General features: G+C 43.5%; 1 protein-coding gene across 3 annotated transcripts in view; it reads right to left on the bottom strand.

The window, feature by feature from the left end:
• KIF7 (kinesin family member 7) overlaps positions 1-18,953 on the bottom strand; it is a 107,402-nt gene that overhangs the window by 7,960 nt on the left and 80,489 nt on the right. For all 3 annotated transcript variants that reach the window (XM_073568688.1, XM_073568687.1, XM_073568689.1), the window contains exons 11-17: positions 16,618-16,820; positions 10,662-10,859; positions 10,241-10,366; positions 7,854-8,030; positions 6,656-6,871; positions 5,370-5,576; positions 1,091-1,289 (exon numbers count right to left, since the gene is read on the bottom strand). In XM_073568688.1, coding sequence (XP_073424789.1) covers positions 1,091-1,289; positions 5,370-5,576; positions 6,656-6,871; positions 7,854-8,030; positions 10,241-10,366; positions 10,662-10,859; positions 16,618-16,820 — 1,326 coding nt within the window. The remainder of the gene's footprint in view (positions 1-1,090; positions 1,290-5,369; positions 5,577-6,655; positions 6,872-7,853; positions 8,031-10,240; positions 10,367-10,661; positions 10,860-16,617; positions 16,821-18,953) is intronic.

Genomic DNA, 18,953 nt, shown 5'->3' with positions numbered 1-18,953 from the left:
TTTAATTTTTCAAACAGTACGGCCATGTGGGGGCTTGTTTTTTGCGGAACAAGTTTTATTTTTGATTAACATATCGTGTACTGGAAAATGGGGGTGAGGGGGGGGGGGGGGGATCCAAAGTGCAGTGAAATTGCAAAAAAAAAGTGCAATCCCACAGTTTTGTTTTTTTGTTTGTTTTTTTAACCATGTTCACTATATGCTAAATCTGACTTACCATTATGATTCTCCAGGTCATTACGAGTTTATAGACACCAAACATGTATAGGTTCTTTTTTTATTTAAGTGGTGAAAAAAATCCAAATCATTTTGGTGTAGATGCAATGTTTTGATCACCTGGTTTTGCATTTTATTGCAATGTAGCGGCTACCAAAATTCGTCGCTACAATCCTGGAGGAGGCAAGAGTAGAGTGTTGCTGCAGGCCTGGGATGAGGGGGTGTTCAGATGTGCGCCGCTCTGGATGTTCGGTGGTGCGGGGGCTCCAACGACATTTTGTGAAAGCCCAGAGCCCCCACACTTACATGGTTTACTATGCGGTGGACTCCGGGAAAATGGCTGCCAGGGGAGGTGCATGCGCAGATGGAGATCCACTCTTGTCTCCTCCATTAGCGACCCTGGGACCCCGCTTCACTGCAGCCACCACCCCCGGTTAGCACTAAGACGCATGAATTATAAAAAGCACTACCATTTTATTAAAAAAAAAATGTTTTTTTTCCTATTTTTCTCCTCAAAATTTGGGGTGCATCTGGGGGCGAGGGTGTATGCGGCGGAGGAGGAGCTAACTCTTTTTTTGTATACTTAGTGTCAGCCTCCAGACGGCAGAAGCACACACCCAGTCTCTGTGTCCCCCAATGAGACGAAGGAGAAATACCTCTGGTCGGGTTAATGTCCTATTTTACCATTATAGTAATTAATATCCTCACCAATATTATTTAGTAATCAACAAAAACGTTTGCACAATTGTAGGAAGGGAATAAGATCCAGGAAATATTGCAAAATAATCACAAAGGCAAAAATAGTTTATTCAAAAAACAAAACAAAACAATCAAATAGCCCAGGGTCTGTTCTAAGCACTGACGAGGACATGTTCACCTTGACACTGTTTCAGCAGGAGTTGTATGTTGCGCTCATGCTCCTTTTGCTGCATGGTAAGCTGGCGATCCATTTCTAAGCGTTGTCGTTCCAATGCAACCTCAAGCCAGTATACCAGGCGCTGCTGCTCCTCCAACTTCATTTCCAGTTCCGAGAAAGAAATCTGTAATTTGTGTTCCTCTTCGCGCAATGTAACTACCTGTAGAAAACAAGATGTGACCAAGAAGGGAACATCAACCTTAAATTTGCCTTTACCAGGCAGGTATGCTCTGTAATCCGCCAGAAAAAAACACTAAAGTAATCAATAAAAAGAATAAACTTGCAATGTAAAAACAACCAGTTGTTCACATGTTTAACCATTGGAGCTTCTTTTAACTTCTTCAGCTTTCCAAACACATGAAGAGGTTAAAAGAAGTGACCTGACCAATCGTTAGGCGACTTCTGCTTGGAAGATGCTCACTAATATATCCAGTACAAGTAAAATAAAAAATGCTGGCGACAAAAACGACCAAAAAGATGCTGCAAAAGACGCTTCAGGAGAAGAAATGCTGGTGTTTCCTGAAGCATCTTCTGCTTGGAAAACTCAATGTGTATGCACATACCCTAATGCTGTTAGACTAAAGCAGTACCACTTAAAGGGGATGTCCATCTAATCTGCTGAATGAAATGAGAGACTTAAAGTGAACCAGACTCCTGATACGTGCTGCCCAATCTGTGGGCAATATGTATCAGACACTGGTTGTCCAATCTCAGCCAGATGTCTTGACTCTGAACCACTGCAGTGTTTCAGTGAAAAACATACTTTTAATAGCCACTGTGGACTGAGCCATGCAGCAGACTAATTGGGTCCCCGATAACTTCTCCCAGCCCCCGGTGACTGATAGGTCTCTGTCTACATGCACATATACGTACAGACGTGTCAGTCACTGTCTGCGAGATGGGAGAATCCGCTGGAAACTCGACTGTTGGACTAGTATGTCGTGCAGCTCAGTCCCCGGCAGCTATTAAAAGTATGTTTTTCTCTGAAGCGCCGCAGCGTTTCAGAATCGATAATAGCTGTCTGAGATCACACAGCCTGCGTCTGATATTTGATGCTCATGGATTCTCACATTCTCTGTAAACGGGTAAAGAAATTCCTATCATAAAATAAACATTTTCAATCTTTCTTTTTCTACATTGGTACACTTATTAGGAAAGGGGCATATAGGAAAAAGATAAAGTAAAAGTGTTTTCTTCCTCAACCATATATACATATATCTATAGTGCATAAACCACAGAAGAAAATAAACACACCGTATATACTAGAGTATTAGCCGACCCGAGTATAAGCCAAGGCACCAAATTTTACCGCAAAAAAAATGGTAAAATTTATTGACTCGGGTATGCATTGTCCCCTCATCTCCATCTTTGTATGCATAGCCCCTTCATACCCATCCTGGTCTGCATGGCTCCTCATCCCTCTCCTGGTAAATATGGTCCCCTCATCCCCATCCTGGTAAATATGGTCCCCTCATCCCCATCCTGATACACATGGCTCCTCATCCCTATCCTGGTATGCATGGCTCCTCATCCCTATCCTTGTATGCATGGCTCTTCATCCCTATCCTGGTATGCATGGCTCTTCATCCTCATCCCTATCCTTGTATGCATGGCTCCACATTCCTATCCTTGTATGCATAGCTCCACATTCCTATCCTTGTATGCATAGCTCCACATTCCTATCCTTGTATGCATGGCTCCACATCCCTATTCTGGTATGCATGGCTCCATATTCTTATCCTGGTATGCATGGCTCTCCATTCCTATCCTGGTATGCATGGCCTCCACACCCCTATCCTGGTATGCATGGCTCTCCATCCCTATCTTGGTATGCATGGCTCCTCATCCCTATCCTTGTATGCATGGCTCCATATTCTTATCCTGGTATGCATGGCTCTCCATTCCTATCCTGGTATGCATGGCCTCCTCACCCCTATCCTGGTATGCATGGCTCTCCATCCCTATCCTGGTATGCATGGCCGCCTCACCCCTATCCTGGTATGCATGGCTCTTCATCCCTATCCTGGTATGCATGGCTCCACATTCCTATCCTTGTATGCATAGCTCCACATCCCTATTCTGGTATGCATGACTCCATATTCTTATCCTGGTATGCATGGCTCTCCATTCCTATCCTGGTATGCATGGCCTCCTCACCCCTATCCTAGTATGCATGGCTCTCCATCCCTATCCTGGTATGCATGGCCTCCTCACCCCTATCCCGGTATGCATGGCTCTCTATCCCTATCCTTGTACGCATGGCCTCTTCATCCCCATCCTTGTACGCATGGTTCTTCATCCCTATCCTTGTACGCATGGCTCTTCATCCCTATCCTTATACGCATGGCTCCTCATCCCTATCCTTGTATGCATGGCTCTTCATCCCTATCCTTATACGCATGGCTCCTCATCCCTATCCTTGTACGCATGGCTCTTCATCCCTATCCTTATACGCATGGCTCCTCATCCCTATCCTTGTATGCATGGCTCCTCATCCCTATTCTTGTATGCATGGCCCCCATCAGAAAAACATTAAAAAAAAAAAATATATCCTACTTACTGTTCCTGTGCTGCTTCGCAGGGTTCTGTTGCCAGCAACTGCAGCGGCCTCTCGATCATGTGTGCCCACTACTCAAGGGTAATGAATATTCATTCCCTTAAGTGGTGGGCACATGAGATCGCCCGGCCGATGCAGGAAGCCGGTGGCTGCGACTACTGGGCCCACTGTTAAAGAGATATGAATATTCACTGCCAGCGCAGTGAATATTCATTTCTCTTTAGCAGCCGGCTCCTGCCTCCTGTGACTTACTGCTCCACTACTGCCGCTCCCACCACATCTTCTGAGACAATAACTCAAGAATAAACCGAGGGGGCTTTTACAGCACCAAAAAAAATGTGCTGAAAAACTTGGCTAATACGCGAGTATAGACGGGAAATCAATCAGGAACATTATTAATACTTGTTTCACCTTTGGCCAACTAACTCTAGATAGGCCAGAAAATACAATCATTAAGTGTTCTAGTTCCAGGGCTCCTATCAATTGTGAGACCACAAATAGGTCTCCGCTCACTGGATAGCTTATGTGAGGTTTCACAACCTGAATAATACTGCCCTATTTAGGCTATGTGCCCACGTTGCGTGTTAAAACGCAGACTAAAAACCGGACTCCTTCCCAGAAATCGCGCGTTTTTTTCTACGCGATTTCACCGCGATTTTCTCAAGCGCTTTCCAAGCGATTTGAAGCATCGCTTGGAAAGTGATTGACAGGTTGGTCACACTCGTCAAACATAGTGTTTGACAAGTGTGAGCAGCTTTTTACTATTGAGGCCGCCTATGCGGCTTCAATAGTAAAAGATAAAATGTTAAAAATGATAAAAAAATAAAAAAATCGGGGTATATTTACCTTCCGACGTCCCGCGCTGCCATCCCGGGCCACAGCGTTCCCAGTAATGCCTTGCGAGACCTGTGATGACGTTGGTCTCGCGTTACTATAGCGATCTCGCGAGACCACTAGAGTCACGCGAGACTACGTCATCACAGGACCTTGCCGCAAGGCATTACTGGGAACGCTTAGGCCGGGAATGCAGCGCGGGACGTCGGAAGGTAAATATACCCCGATTTTTTTATTTTTTATTCTTTTTTTTACAGGGGTATGGCACCCAGGGCCTGGAGGACAGTCTCCTCTCCGCCACACCGTGGGTACCAACCGCACATGGGACGCTTAACTTCGCGCATGGTGGGCATAGCCACATGCGGGAAGTAAGCGATTCTCATGCATTCCTATGGGTGCGGAATCGCGGCAATTCTTTGCGATTCCACACAAAAGAATGAGCATGCTGCGATTTTTTCTGCGATGCGATTCCGCCGCGGAAAAAAGCGCAGCATTAGCACAGCATGTGCGGAATACCATAGGAATGCATGGGAGAGCGTTCTGTACACGATTTTTAAACGTTTTTGCCGCGTTTTCGCGGCAAAAACGCTTAAAAATCGCATCGTGGGCACACAGCCTAAAGCTCACTTTTACAGCGGGAATCAGTGGTGTGCAACACGTCAATAGAAAGCTTTACTTTGGACCTCGTCCTGAAAAACTTGAAATAACAAGTCTTGAATTAAAGGACGCAGTACTGCTACTTCATCCGGATTAGTATGACAGACATTACACTCTAAAATTAAAAACATCCACATCCCATTTACATTCTGCTTACTCTGAAACATGGCGTCGAGAGACAGCAATGCATACCTTGTCAAAATATTTACACAGGAGAGCCCGAGTTTCTGAGGACGACAGATAACTGAGCTTTGCCATCAGGTTCATCTCACACTGAGAGAGAAGGCTGGCGGAGGCACGGAGAACCCGCTGTCTGCGAGTAATGGATTCGTTCTTGTATTCAATCGCAGCATCAAGAGCTTCTATGGCCTCATCCAGCTGGAAAAGGATCCGCTCTTCCTAAGCGGGAAGAAGAGAGAGGCGTTACAGAACGTAACATAGAAGAACAAGTGTCAGAGTCTCGCTCTAATCAATATTACTGTTCCATTTATCACTTTTAATAAAGCATGCTTAAAAGAATATATATTACAATGAACTGAAATAAATAAATGACCACGTGGTTTGACTGCTTCAGACAATCATGTTTTGTGAGAGGAGTCCCTTAGCAATAAGCTAATCACCCTATAAGACCCCCAGCAGCAGCTAAAATCAGCGGGGGGAACTAGGCCCCAAATGTTTAACTTTCCTGCAGCGCCACCACAGGGGACATGAAGCATTACACAGAGACCACTGTACACTGTTTTTCTCTCCTGGAATAAGGGATTCCAAACTATCAGTTTTCTTTCTTTCTTTTTAACACAAATAGACAAAAATGCTCCAAGAGCCATTGGGTTCTAGCAATTAATGTTGAGACTTGTTAAAGGAATTTTTGTACAATTGATATTTATCACTTATTCACAGGACAGGTAATAAACGTCTGACAGATGGGTTGCTGCAACCACAACGTGGACGCTAAAGAAGGCCCCTGTGTAAGAACAGTATTAGGACGCTAGTAATCAACAGCTCTTCATAAGGCAGCCCTTTATGTGTTTGCTACAGAAGCTGATTACTGTTTTGGAGGTGAAAATCGACCCCCTTACCTCTCGGGACCTGGTGCAGCGGCTCACATTGCAGAAAGGATATCTCTGTGCCAACATTCATTAGAATGAGGTTTCAGAACTCTCCATTCCTCATTACAAGACGCTGATACTCCATTCAAAACCTATGGGACTTACTAAAACAGCTGAATTTGGTGGTTTCCGCCGACACCATAGACACTGACTGAAGCATCTCAGGGACCTCATCTGCCACTCTCCTTTGCTGCGGCCATGCAGTGAGAGGGACCAGGGTACCTGGGTCTCCATTATGGTAATCAATGGGAGTTCCAGCAATGAAGTCCCCAGCAATCACACATTTATCACTTATCAATTACACTTATCACTTAAAATTCCTTTAAAAGGCCAAAAAAAACCCATGGAACATTTATTGAAGAAAATCACCTCCGCAGAAAGAAGGCTCCCTTGGCGCAGCTTTTCATCTATGTCCACTCTCTGCTTTAACAGCAGCTCTTTCTCATGTCTCAGATTGTTGATTTCATCTCGTATACGCTGCTGGTCGCAAGCGCTGCCCTGGCGAAGCTGTCCATTCTTTTCACACAACTCCTTCTCTAAATCTTCAATGCGGCTTGACACCCTGACGATATCATTGCTCAGAGCCTAAACATGGCAGAACAGACTCCTCAAAATAGCAATGACGTAACAGTACAATTGGTTTGCAGAAAATAACTAGCTTTATAGCATAAAGTAATAAAACAACAAAATAAAAGTCAGACATGCAGAAAACATGGGGTGACTTTTTCAAGTACATGGAAGTGTGAGAAATGTACCATAGCAATTATTCTTACAATTTGGGTCAATGCAATGTTTTTGATAACTAGTACGTTCACAATCAATGCTCCTCATCTTGTATAAGCGACATGTTACAGACTGTTTATGTCAGGCTGGTAGCTCCTTCTTCTATAGTTACATGAGTGACAGCACATAGGCAACGCACATGTAACAGTAAGGAGAAATGCAGATACATCGAAACGAGGGTAAAGACCCCCATACACATTACTGTCATCCAAACCCACTTATTCAGTAGAAGTGGATAACTAATGTGTACAGGGGCATTCAAAGCACCATTACAGCATTTTTTTTTACTTCACCATTGGAGTGGTATCATTAGAGCATGTTCCCTGCCCCTGCTAAAATACTTACCAGCCACTGTCTTTTGAGTCTTGCTGGCCCAGCAAATACTGGAGAGATCTGGCTATCACAACTAACAGAAGACAACTGGAGCAATGCCGAGAAAAGAAGATGGCGGATGGTGTTTTACTACAGGCAGGGAACTTCCATTAGTGATACCACTCTGGCAGTGAAATCTATTAAAAAATGCCGGAGTTGTGCTTTAAACTATCCAATGACAGATAATGCTGGGGAGCTTGATCTTTCAGTTCTCAAGGGAGAGGTGTCTGGCATTGACCTTTTCCGCTCTCCCCTTTAATATCTCTCTTAATTTCCTAGTCTTGACAGTTGTTCATTTGCTAATAAATGACTGTTACTCACTTTCTTAATGTCTAGAAATAAGTCTACATATCAATTCTTTTCAAGAACAAAGATGATGGTTGTTCTGATCCTAACAGTCAAAAAGTCTCACCTGGCTGGATCTAAGTCTTTTGCACTCCAAATCGTTCTTCTCCTGAAGAAGTGCTTCTCTCTTAATCAATATTCCTTCTTTTTTCTTGAGCTCCTCTTCTAATCCATCCAAGGCCCGACGCTGCTCAAGAACCTTATCTATTTCGCTGTCCAGCCATTTCTTCTGCTCTTCAATTTTCTATCAACAATAGAGAAGATCACGTATGTCCTGGATGCATAAAAGCTTAAAAGGGAGACTTCAATAATTATAATCATTAAAATATTGCAAAAAAAAGAGCAGAAACATAATTTAGTATAAGCTAAAGTGTAGGAGCACATTCACACTGTTGCCATCCAATAGACAAAAAACAGAATGAGCACATACCCTGTAGTAAGTAAATAAATAGTACTAGTACATGTAAATAACATAGGGTGCTTAGTTAATACTATTTTGATCAAAAAAAGCATAAACATCATTCCACCACAACAAGGTGTACCCAATTAGGATGGTCCTCTCTTTAGTATTAAAACCTCACCTTGTGTCAGTAGACCTAAATATAGAAGGGGCAGAGCAGGACCCAGGCCCGATTTGTTTTGCTCAAAATAGTGTTAACTAAGTACCCTATTTTATTTACATGTACTATTACTATTTATATACACTGCTCAAAAAAATAAAGGGAACACTAAAATACCACATCCTAGATATCGCTGAATGAAATATTCCAGTTGTAAATTTTTATTCATTGCATAGTGGAATGTGTTCAGAATAAAATATAACAATTATCAATGTAAATCAAAATGAATATCCCATGGAGGTTTGGCTTTGGAATGATACTCAAAATCAAAGTGGAAAATCAAATTACAGGCTGATCCAACTTCAGTGGAAATGCATCATGACAAGGAAAAGATACTCAGTATTGTGTGTGGCCTCCATGTGCCTGTATGACCTTCTTACTATACAACACCTGGGCATGCTCCTGATGAGGCGGCGGATGGTCTCCTCCTGAGGGATCTCCTCCCAGACCTGGACTAAAGCATCCACCAACTCCTGGACAGTCTGTGGTGCAACATGACGTTGGTGGATGGAGCGAGACATGATGTCCCAGATGTGCTCAATCGGATTCAGGTCTGGGGAACGGGCGGGCCAGTCCATAGCTTCAATGCTGTCATCTTGCAGGAACTGCTGACACACTCCAGCCACATGAAGTCTGGCATTGTCCTGCATTAGGAGGAACCCAGGGCCAACCACACCAACATATGGTCTCACAAGGGGTCTGAGGATCTCATCTTCGTACCTAATGGCAGTCAGGCTACCTCTGGCGAGCACATGGAGGGCTGTGCGGCCCTCCAAAGAAATGCCACCCCACACCATTACTGACCCATTGCTAAACCGGTCATGCTGAAGGATGTTGCAGGCAGCAGATCGCTCTCCACGGCATCTCCAGACTCTGTCATGTCTGTCACATGTGCTCAGTGTGAACCTGCCTTCATCTGTGAAGAGCACAGGGCACCAGTGCTGAATTTGCCAATCCTGGTGTTCTGTGGCAAATGCCAAGTGTCCTGCACAGTGTTGAGCTGTGAACACAACCCCCATCTGTGGACGTCGGGCCCTCAGTCCATTCTCATGGAGTCGGTTTCTAACCGTTTGTGCAGACACACATTTGTGGCCTGCTGGAGGTCATTTTGCAGGGCTCTGGCAGTGCTCCTTCTGTTCCTCCTTGCACAAAGGCAGAGGTAGTGGTCCTGCTGCTGGGTTGTTGCCCTCCTATGGCCCCCTCCACGTCTCCATGTACTGGCCTGTCTCCTGGTAGCGTCTCCAGCCTCTGGACACTAGGCTGACAGACAAAGCAAACCTTCTTGCCACAGCTCGCATTGATGTGCCATCCTGGATGAGATGCACTACCTGAGCCACATATGTGGGTTGTAGAGTCTGTCTCATGCTACCACGAGTGTGAAAGGACAACCAACATTCAAGTGACCAAAACATCAGCCAGAAAGCATTGGTACTAAGATGTGGTCTGTGGTCCTCACCTGCAGAACCACTCCTTTATTGAGGGTGCCTTGATAATTGCCAATAATTTCCATCTGTTGTCTATTCTGTTTGCACAACAGCTGTGAAATTGATTGTCAATCAGTGTTGCTTCCTAAGTGGACAGTTTGATTTCACAGAAGTTTGATCTACTTGGAGTTATATTCTGTTGTTTAAGTGTTCCCTTTATTTTTTTGAGCAGTGTATTTACTTTCTACAGGGTATATGCTCACTTTGTTTTAGTCTTTTAAAATATAGAAGCCAAAAGCAAGAAAATTATTTTATTCACAAAAAAGTGTGCACAACAGACAACAATTACATTGCCCCTTGGAATGAGGCAGCTCTGTTCTAGCAGACAGCATGAAATCCGCTCAGCCTACCTGCTGCTGCTCCAGACTGATAACTGATCCATTGCTCCCACTTCTTCTTTTCTTTTGAAAAGCAGCAATTTCCTCCGTTTTGATCTTCAGGATCTTTTGTTGCTGCTCATGCTTCAACTCCAGCTCCTAAAGACAAGCCAGGCAGTCTTTTGTTAGTTGGGTTTCTTCCTCCCTAACCACCTGCTGGGCTTTTTTTTAGACCCACTTTGCATTTCTTATCACAACAAGAGAACTGGACACTTTGGATAAGTTTTGCAATTTGTAGTGATTAGTAGGAACAAATAAGTGTAGTTGCCTTGCAGACATCTGCAGCATACTTTGCAGATTAAGTCATTTCTAGAAGCTTTATTAACATGCTCTCATCTAAATGACTGCTATTAAAAGGATGTTTATATGTCGCTGCATGAAATAATACAGTCACCTTTACTCGGTGTCTCCTTTTTTGCATCTCGCTCTCAAGACGTCGCTTCTGATCGGTCTCTTCTTTGAGCTTCTTTTGTAATTGTCCCTGCTGCTGTTTCATCTGGAAGATGTTTTTTTCAAGTTCCTCAACACGCCTCACGCTCTGGACGGAGAATGAAGCCAACCTTTCTGTTGCTTGTTTCTTCTCTTTAAGAACCTGTCGAAAAAACCAAACTAATATGCTTAGCAGACAATTCAATGTATCAGTAGCATAAGTTCTTCTTACACTGTGTTCCAAATTATTATGCAAAAAATATTTCCTCATATTTTCTCTCAATTACCTATATGAATTGCAGTCATTGTTATTTTCCAGTCATCTAATATTCTAGTATAATTGCAATGTTTTTGAACAAACTGCCTATGAAAACAGTATATTTTTAAAAATAAGAAACTCAAAATGCATGTTCCAAATTATTATGCACAGCAGAGTTTTCAACCTTTTTATTTTGAACAAAAAAATGGTCAATTGTGAAATTATAACCATTATCAGCTTATTACAAAATGAAATCAAACAGTTTTCAAGTCAAAACTTTATGTGATGCTACATTTGCACATAGGACCCCTTGTTCGAAAGAAGCTTCTGAATTCTCTCGTCCATTGAATGTCAGTGTTTGGATGGTTTGTGCTTCAATTGTTTTGCATGTGGACAGAATCCCCTCCCAGAGCTGTTGCTTAGATGTGAACTGCCTCCCGCCATCATAGACACTCCTTTTGATGATGCTCCAGAGGTTCTCAATGGGGTTGAGGTCAGGGGAAGATGGTGGCCACACCATGAGTTTGTCCTCTTTTATGCCCATAGCAGCCAGAGATGCAGATGTGTTATTTGCAGCATGAGACGTGCATTATCATGCATGAAAATGATCTTGCTGTGGAAAGCACGGTTCTTCCTCTTGAACCATGGCAGAAAGTGCTGTTTTAGAAACTCCACATAGATTATGGAGTTTATCTTTACCCCTTCAGGGATCCTAAAGGGGCCGACAATCTCTCTCCCCATGATTCCAGCCCAAAACATTACTCCACCTCCTCCTTGTTGGCGCCTTAGCCGTGTTTTCATGGGGTGTCCATCAACCAGCCATCCTCCACTCCATCCATCTGGACCATCGAGTGTTGCACGGCACTCATCAGTGAACAAAACAGTTTGGAAGTCAGTCTTCATGTATCGTTTGGCCCACTGGAGCCGTTTCTGCTTGTGTGCAGTGGAAGGAGGTGGTCGACAGGATGGCTTACGCACAGCTGCAAACCTCTGAAGGACCCTGAATCTTGTTGTTCGGGGGACGTTGGAGGCACCAGCAGCTTCAAAAACTTGTCTGCTGCTATGACAAGGCATTTTTGCAGCTGCTCTTTTAACCTGACGCAATTGCCTGTTGGAAAGAGTCCTCAATTTTTCCTTATCAGCACGCACACGTGTGTGCTGGGAATCAGCTACGTACTTCTTGATTGTGCGATGATCACGATGAAGTGTCTTGGCAATGTGGATTGTAGTCATGCCTTGACCTAAATACTCCACAATTTGTTGCTTCTCAGCAGCTGACACATCCTTTTTCTTTCCCATTTTGGCAAAAAATGTAGGCTGCTTAATAATGTGGAACAGCCTTCTTAAGTAGTCTTGCCTTTATTTGGACACACCTGCCAAACTAATTTGCACAGGTATCTGCAATTGCTTTCAGTGATATAAAGAGCCCTGACACACATCACCATCAATGAGTTTAAATGACAAACAAAAAAATTCTAACCTTATCACTCCTAAACTCTTTTTGCATAATAATTTGGAACACAGTTTAAACACCATGAAGGAAAGTTGTAAAGTTCTGAAATCATGATCGACATGTTAATGTCAATAAACATGTTAATAACATGCAAATGATGGGAAAAATGGATAGAACATGTTCAAAGTATCTCAATTTAGTCAGTATTGAATATGAGTGCCATGTGCAGAAATACATCCACTTATCACCTTGGTGGGGTATCAGTGAGACGATGAAAAATCAGCAGTGACTGTGCGGCTTTGTTTGCAGTTTTAAGAACACCTTACAACAAAGGATCTTCACACCAGTCCAATAAGTACCAATAGCGGCGAAAAAACCCAAGAGAGATAGTGATTCACAATTCAATGACATATTCTTCCTTATATAGATGACACTCAATGATGCAAAAACAGCAAATATACTTAAATTCTCCATGAAGGTCTTTGCAACTATTTATAAAGGACTTTGTGAACCTCAATGGGGACAAATTATATGTCACTGAATTGTAAAGCATTGTCTCTTTGCGTTTTTTCACTTCTTTTCTATCATTGATGTCATTAATGGTTGTCCGAGTACTGTTTTTCCACGCTGAATGCACTTGGGAACGCAAATCATGAAGATCCGCTCCTGGCAGCTCCCTTTGTAATTACCGACCAATACCGTCCAAGAAGTGCTCGATGAAAGATGTTTAACACCTTGACGACCACCGATACGCCTTTTAACAGCTGTCGTTAAGGGGCTTTATTCCTCAGCGCCACTTTCTAATAGCGCTGAGGAATAAGAGTATAGTGCCACCCTGCGGCCGCAATTCCCGAAGGTGAAGCTGTACATGACAGCTGACACCCTGCGGCATAGTCCCTAGCCAGTTTTGAAACGATCGGGGCCGATTAGCCCCTTAAATACCGCTGTCAATCGTAACAGCAGTATTTAATCGGTTAGATGGGGTTTACAAAACCCCTTCTGTAACCATCGGACCTCCGCGATAAGACTTGCAGATGCCGATGTTTACCATGGTACACTGAAGTTATGAGATGAGCGACTCGTGTACAGCTGCATGTCTCACAGCTGTTAGGCAATTCCTGCATGTGTTGCAGATGTCGAACAGCCAAGAGACATGCAGCCACGGCGACTCGAACATCATATTTGAGCACGCCAAAGATATTCTATTAACGCATGATTATGCTCAGATAACCCCTTATTCGTGCATGGTCGCTCAGCACTGGTGATGACCCCAGACTAGTACCATAACCTGTGAGATCCAACTATAAGCTGGGTCTCAGAGGCCGAGTCAGGGACTCACTGACTGATCTCATGCACTGCTGTACACTAGTACTGCAGTGTATGAGACCAGTAATCAAAATAAAAATTATACCTGTCCCACAGCCTTATACTGAAGCTACAGAAGCAGGGAATGGGGAAAACTATATGCAGATGGGTAAGGAATGGGCTAAATGACAGGAAACAGCGGTCATAAATAGTACATTCTCTAAATGAGATATAGTCAGCAGTGGGGACCGCAGGGATCTATGCTAGGATCGATTCTTTTTAACCTCTTTAAAAATGAATCATCCTATCAAAAAATGGAGAACTATTTAAAAATGACAATACAAAAATGTTTATTACATACAATAACAATTGTTTTAAAAAAGGGTTACAAGGTAGTACATAAAAGGACAACGCATGGTACACTCTAGCTAAACAGTGGCATAAGTACATTCAACAAAATATCATTTTATTATGCTATATAGACAGTGAATTCTTTCTGTTGGTCATATTATGTCTTCAGATAAATCATACACATTCAGAAAATATCCTTAAGCAAAAATCATAAAATTTCATAATGAAAAACATTTATAGAATCATCAAGCTACTTGAGCAGAATTTAAAAGGGCTATTTAGCAGGAAAAAAAGAAAGGTGAAGTTCGTATAACCCAATTCATAGAATCCACGTACAGGAATCAATTATGCTCAGATATGCTTTTAGTGTTCATACATGACTATCATCTAGTGGCAAAAGAGAGAATGGTGTCCCAATTTAACTAAAATTGAGCAATTCCCACCTAAACCTTTTAAGAAATTTCCTGTATGTTTATTGAGGATGGTGCCAGGCACTAAATATTACATTAACCCCTTAATGTCCAATGACGGACACAGTCCGTCATCGGACATCTCCCCTGCTTTGATGAGGGCTCTGGCGCTGAGCCCGCATCAAAGCCGGGACATGTCAGCTGTTATGAACAGCTGACATGTGTCCGGAATAGGCGCGAGCGGAATCGCCGTCCGCCCGCGCCTATTAACTAGTTAAATGCCGCTGTCAAAGCTGACAGCGGGCATTTAAATAGCATTTCCGGCTGCCGGGCCGGAAATGACGTCATTGCCGACCCCCGTCACGTGATCGGGGGTCGGCGTCACGTTGCCTGGACAACCAGAGGTCTCTATGAGATCTCTATGGTTGTTCCAGGCATAAGGCTTTCAGCGCCACCCGGTGGTCAGCGCTGAAAGCACAGCAGTAAATCTGCTACATATGGGCGATCTGCTCATCGCCCATATGTAGCAGAGCCGATCGGGTTGCGCAAGCTTCTAGCCTCCTATGGAGGCTATTGAAGCATGCCAAAAGTAAAAAAAAAAATGTTTAAAAATTAAAAAAAATTAAAAAAACATAAACGTTCAAATCACCCCCCTTTCGCCCCAATCAAAATAAAACAGTAAAAAAAAAATTCCACATACACATATTAGGTATCGCCGCGTTCAGAATCGCCCGATCTATCAATAAAAAAAAGCATTAACCCGATTGCTAAACGGCGTAGCGAGAAAAAAATTCAAAACGCCAGAATTACATTTTTTTGGTCACCAAGACATTGCATTAAAATGCAATAACGGGCGATCAAAAGAACGTATCTGCACAAAAGTGGTATCATTAAAAACGTCAGTCCGGCACGGAAAAAATAAGCCCTCACCCGACCCCAGATCATGAAAAATGGAGACGCTACGGGTCTCGGAAAATTGCGCAAATTTTTTTTTTTTTTTAGCAAACTTTGGAATTTTTTTTCACCACTTAGATAAAAGAGTACATAGACATGTTTGGTGTCTATGAACTCGTAATGACCTGGAGAATCATAATGGCTGGTCAGATTTAGCATCTAGTGAACCTAACAAAAAAGCCAAGCAAAAAACAAGTGTGGGATTGCACTTTTTTGGCAATTTCACCGCACTTGGAATTTTTTTCCCGTTTTCGAGTATACGACATGCTAAAACCAATGGTGTCATTTAAAAGTACAACTCGTCCCGCAAAAAATAAGCCCTCACATGGCCATATAAACGGAAAAATAAAAAAGTTAAGGCTCTGGAAAGAAGGGGAGGGAAAAATGAAAATGCAAAACCAAAAATACCCCTGGTCGTTAAGGGGTTAATTGGGTTTTCTCAAATAAACGAAAGTCATATCAAACAAATTTTACCACTATTATAAAGTACAATATGTCACGAACAAAACAGTCTCAGAATCAGTGGGATCCGTTGAAGTGCTCCAGAGTTATTACCACATAAAGTGACACTGGCCAGATTTAAAACATTCGGCCTGGTCATGAAGGTGAAAATTGGCTCGGTCATTAAGGGGTTAAGCCACAAAGGTTGCTCATGGTAGCATGAGCAAAATGTGGCCTGGCGTTGCCGTGTTGGAATTTTTAAAGTGAGAAACGGGGAGATATGAGGTTTTATTTTAATACTTTTTAAATCTTACCATTACCCAGAGTGTGACGTACACGCAGGTCACACTTCAAGAAAGGATCAAAGTGGCTTTCCTAACTAATTTAGAAGTGCTATATAGAGAGAGATTGTTATCGCTTTATGATCCGTGGTGGTTCGACCTCTGGGACACATGTGGATACTGGGCATGAAAAGGCCACAGAGATGTTGTAGTGCTGCCTCATCTTCAGGTTTCTTCCGGCACTGCATCCCCTACCCACTCAGCTGTGCAGGACCACTGAAGAGTGGCCATATTCTAATACATTAGCATGTAGCACTAGTGGTATGATCCCTTTGTCAGTACCAGTGAGGGTCCCAGTGTTCAGACTCCCAGTGGTAATAAAGTGAAGTCTTGTCCTAGCAATATTCCATCACTAAATTATATGACAAAATCCTTTTACTAAATTAAAAGCAATCAATGACACATACCTGCACCTTGCTCTCAGCAGCTGCAATCTTTTTGCGACACTCTTGTAGTCTGCATTTTTCAACTGGATCTCGAGTCTCTTTGCCTTCAAGTTCTTGCAGTTGGCGCTGGTTCTCACTGACTTCTATCCGAGCTTGTTCTGCCTCAGTCTCCAGCTCGGATATCTTCATACAGTACTGCTTATTCATGGCCTGAGCTTCTCTTCCTGCCACAAGATAAACAGCCAAACCAACATATAAAAGTTAAACATACAGTTATAGAACCAGGAGGAATGCTGGGGGTTATCCTTTAACATAGCTAACTAATTAGTACTGTAGAAAAAAAAAGACACGTCCATCAAGTTCACAGAGGGATGAGAGAAAATATAGGGAAACTGTATAGGTATAGCCATAGTGCATGAACCAATATGCCCTAAAAAACACTTTACATGTGGTTGTCCTGAGAAAGGTGTTTTTATGGACAATAAACCTCTTTCAATTAACCATCTTGTCTAGAAAAATAATAAGATTTGAGAGTCCTCAGTGGTTGATACCTTTTAAAGGCTAAAGGCCCAAGGCCCCGTCACACACAGCGAGATTGCTGATTTTGTGACGTCACAGCGATCTCGCCAGCGACATCGCTGTGTGTGACACACATCAGCGACCACTCCACGCCAGGTATCGCTGATCGTGCATGATCGTCCTGGGCCATTTTTTGATCGTTGGTCTCCCGCTGGCCAGCACGCATCGCTGCGTGTGGCAGCTGGAGAATGAACAATCAGCGACGCTGCACACTGGTATCTGAGGTAAACAGCGGGTTTCTAAGAGCCGCGTGGCTCTTGGATACCCGCTGTTTACCCTGGAAACCAGCGTGCACGTCGAAGGTGGAAAGAGATATGGCAGGAGAAACTGCGATTAAGGGAGGACAAGACCGGCAAAGGCAATTGAAAAGGAGTCATGAGACCTGGACCCCACCCCATCAGGTCGACGTCGGGTGTGACCCACCTTAGACAGATTTGGCTGAAAACCAATGGGTTCAGGGACCATTCTACTGAGGAGAGACCCTGGAGATTTAGGAAGTCAGCTGCCCAATTGTCCACTCTTGAGGATGCCAGCGGCCTTGGACCATGTACTGGTGAAATACTGCTCCTCAGCCAGGCATCCGTTGTCACGATCTGTCAGTGTAATCGGAGAAGAGAAAAGAGTTCCCATGCGAACAAGGGGAGATGGAAGACACCGTCTTACATGTGGAGGGAGAAGGAAGGGGGGTGTCCAAAAAGGATGTCTTCTTGTCCCAGTGAGATAGGAGAGCGAGCTACAGATGGTAAGTGTTAAACTGCGCAAAAGGAACTGCCTCCATGGCAGCTACTATCATGCCCAGCACATTCATGCAGGTTCAAACTAGACAAGAAAATGGGTGTCTCAGAGCACTAATCCCGAGAATGGGAGACCTTTTCGTCAGGAAGAAAGACGCTGACTCGCGTGGTATCAAGAAGAATGCCTAGAAGAACTGGGATGGGATTAGAGACGACTTTGCCATGTTGACGAGGCAGCCCAGATGATACAGCATGTCAAGAGTCAAGTCCGGTAGAACTAGGCTTTGATCAGGAGGTAGTCCAGGTAGGGGATGACCAGATTCCCCTGGAGCGAGGGAAGGCCATGACCTTCGTGAAGACCCTGAGGGCAGAGGCTAGCCCGAAGGGGAGCGCCGTGAATTGAAAGTGAGATTCCTGGACAGCAAAGCGAAGAAACTTCTGATGAGATTCGCAAATTGATATATGAAAGAAAGCGTCTTGAATATCCACATAACAGAGGAACTCTGCTGGTTCCATAAAGAATCACCAAACGGAGGGACGCCATCCTGAAGAGGCAAAGTTGCACTCCTATCATACCTGACCCCGTTACGGTTATTCAGAATGGGATGGTCTCAATATTCAGAATGTTCAAGATGTCATACAATGGATGCGGATTTTATACATATGGTGTGGGGATGCCCAGTTATCCTATCCTTTTGGAACGAGGTAACCTCGTTGTTAACCTCCCTTATATATACACTCCTGTTCCTCTTAATCCATTAGTATGCTTATTTGGTGTGCTAGAAGAAGTGATACCATATTAAGATTTTCCTGCGGGAGACGCTTTCCTTAGCTAGGAAAATATTGGCCTTACGCTGGATGGGTAATGTAACATCCATCTCTTAGAGCTTGGATTGAGCTGGTGAATTCAATTATACCTGAAGAGCGGACAATGTATCAGAATAGGGGCTGCTTGGGGAAGTTCAGTATGATTTTGGAGGTGCGCAACTCATCTCACCTTACTATATCAACACGTAGATAATGGTCTGGTACCATTATAATAGG

The sequence above is a fragment of the Dendrobates tinctorius genome, unplaced genomic scaffold (assembly GCF_039654945.1).
Source record: "Dendrobates tinctorius isolate UK_male_01 unplaced genomic scaffold, ASM3965494v1 ptg000022l, whole genome shotgun sequence".
Lineage (NCBI taxonomy): Eukaryota > Metazoa > Chordata > Amphibia > Anura > Dendrobatidae > Dendrobates > Dendrobates tinctorius.
Note: the sequence above shows the minus strand (reverse complement) of the source record. Positions and strands in the feature narration are given on the sequence as shown.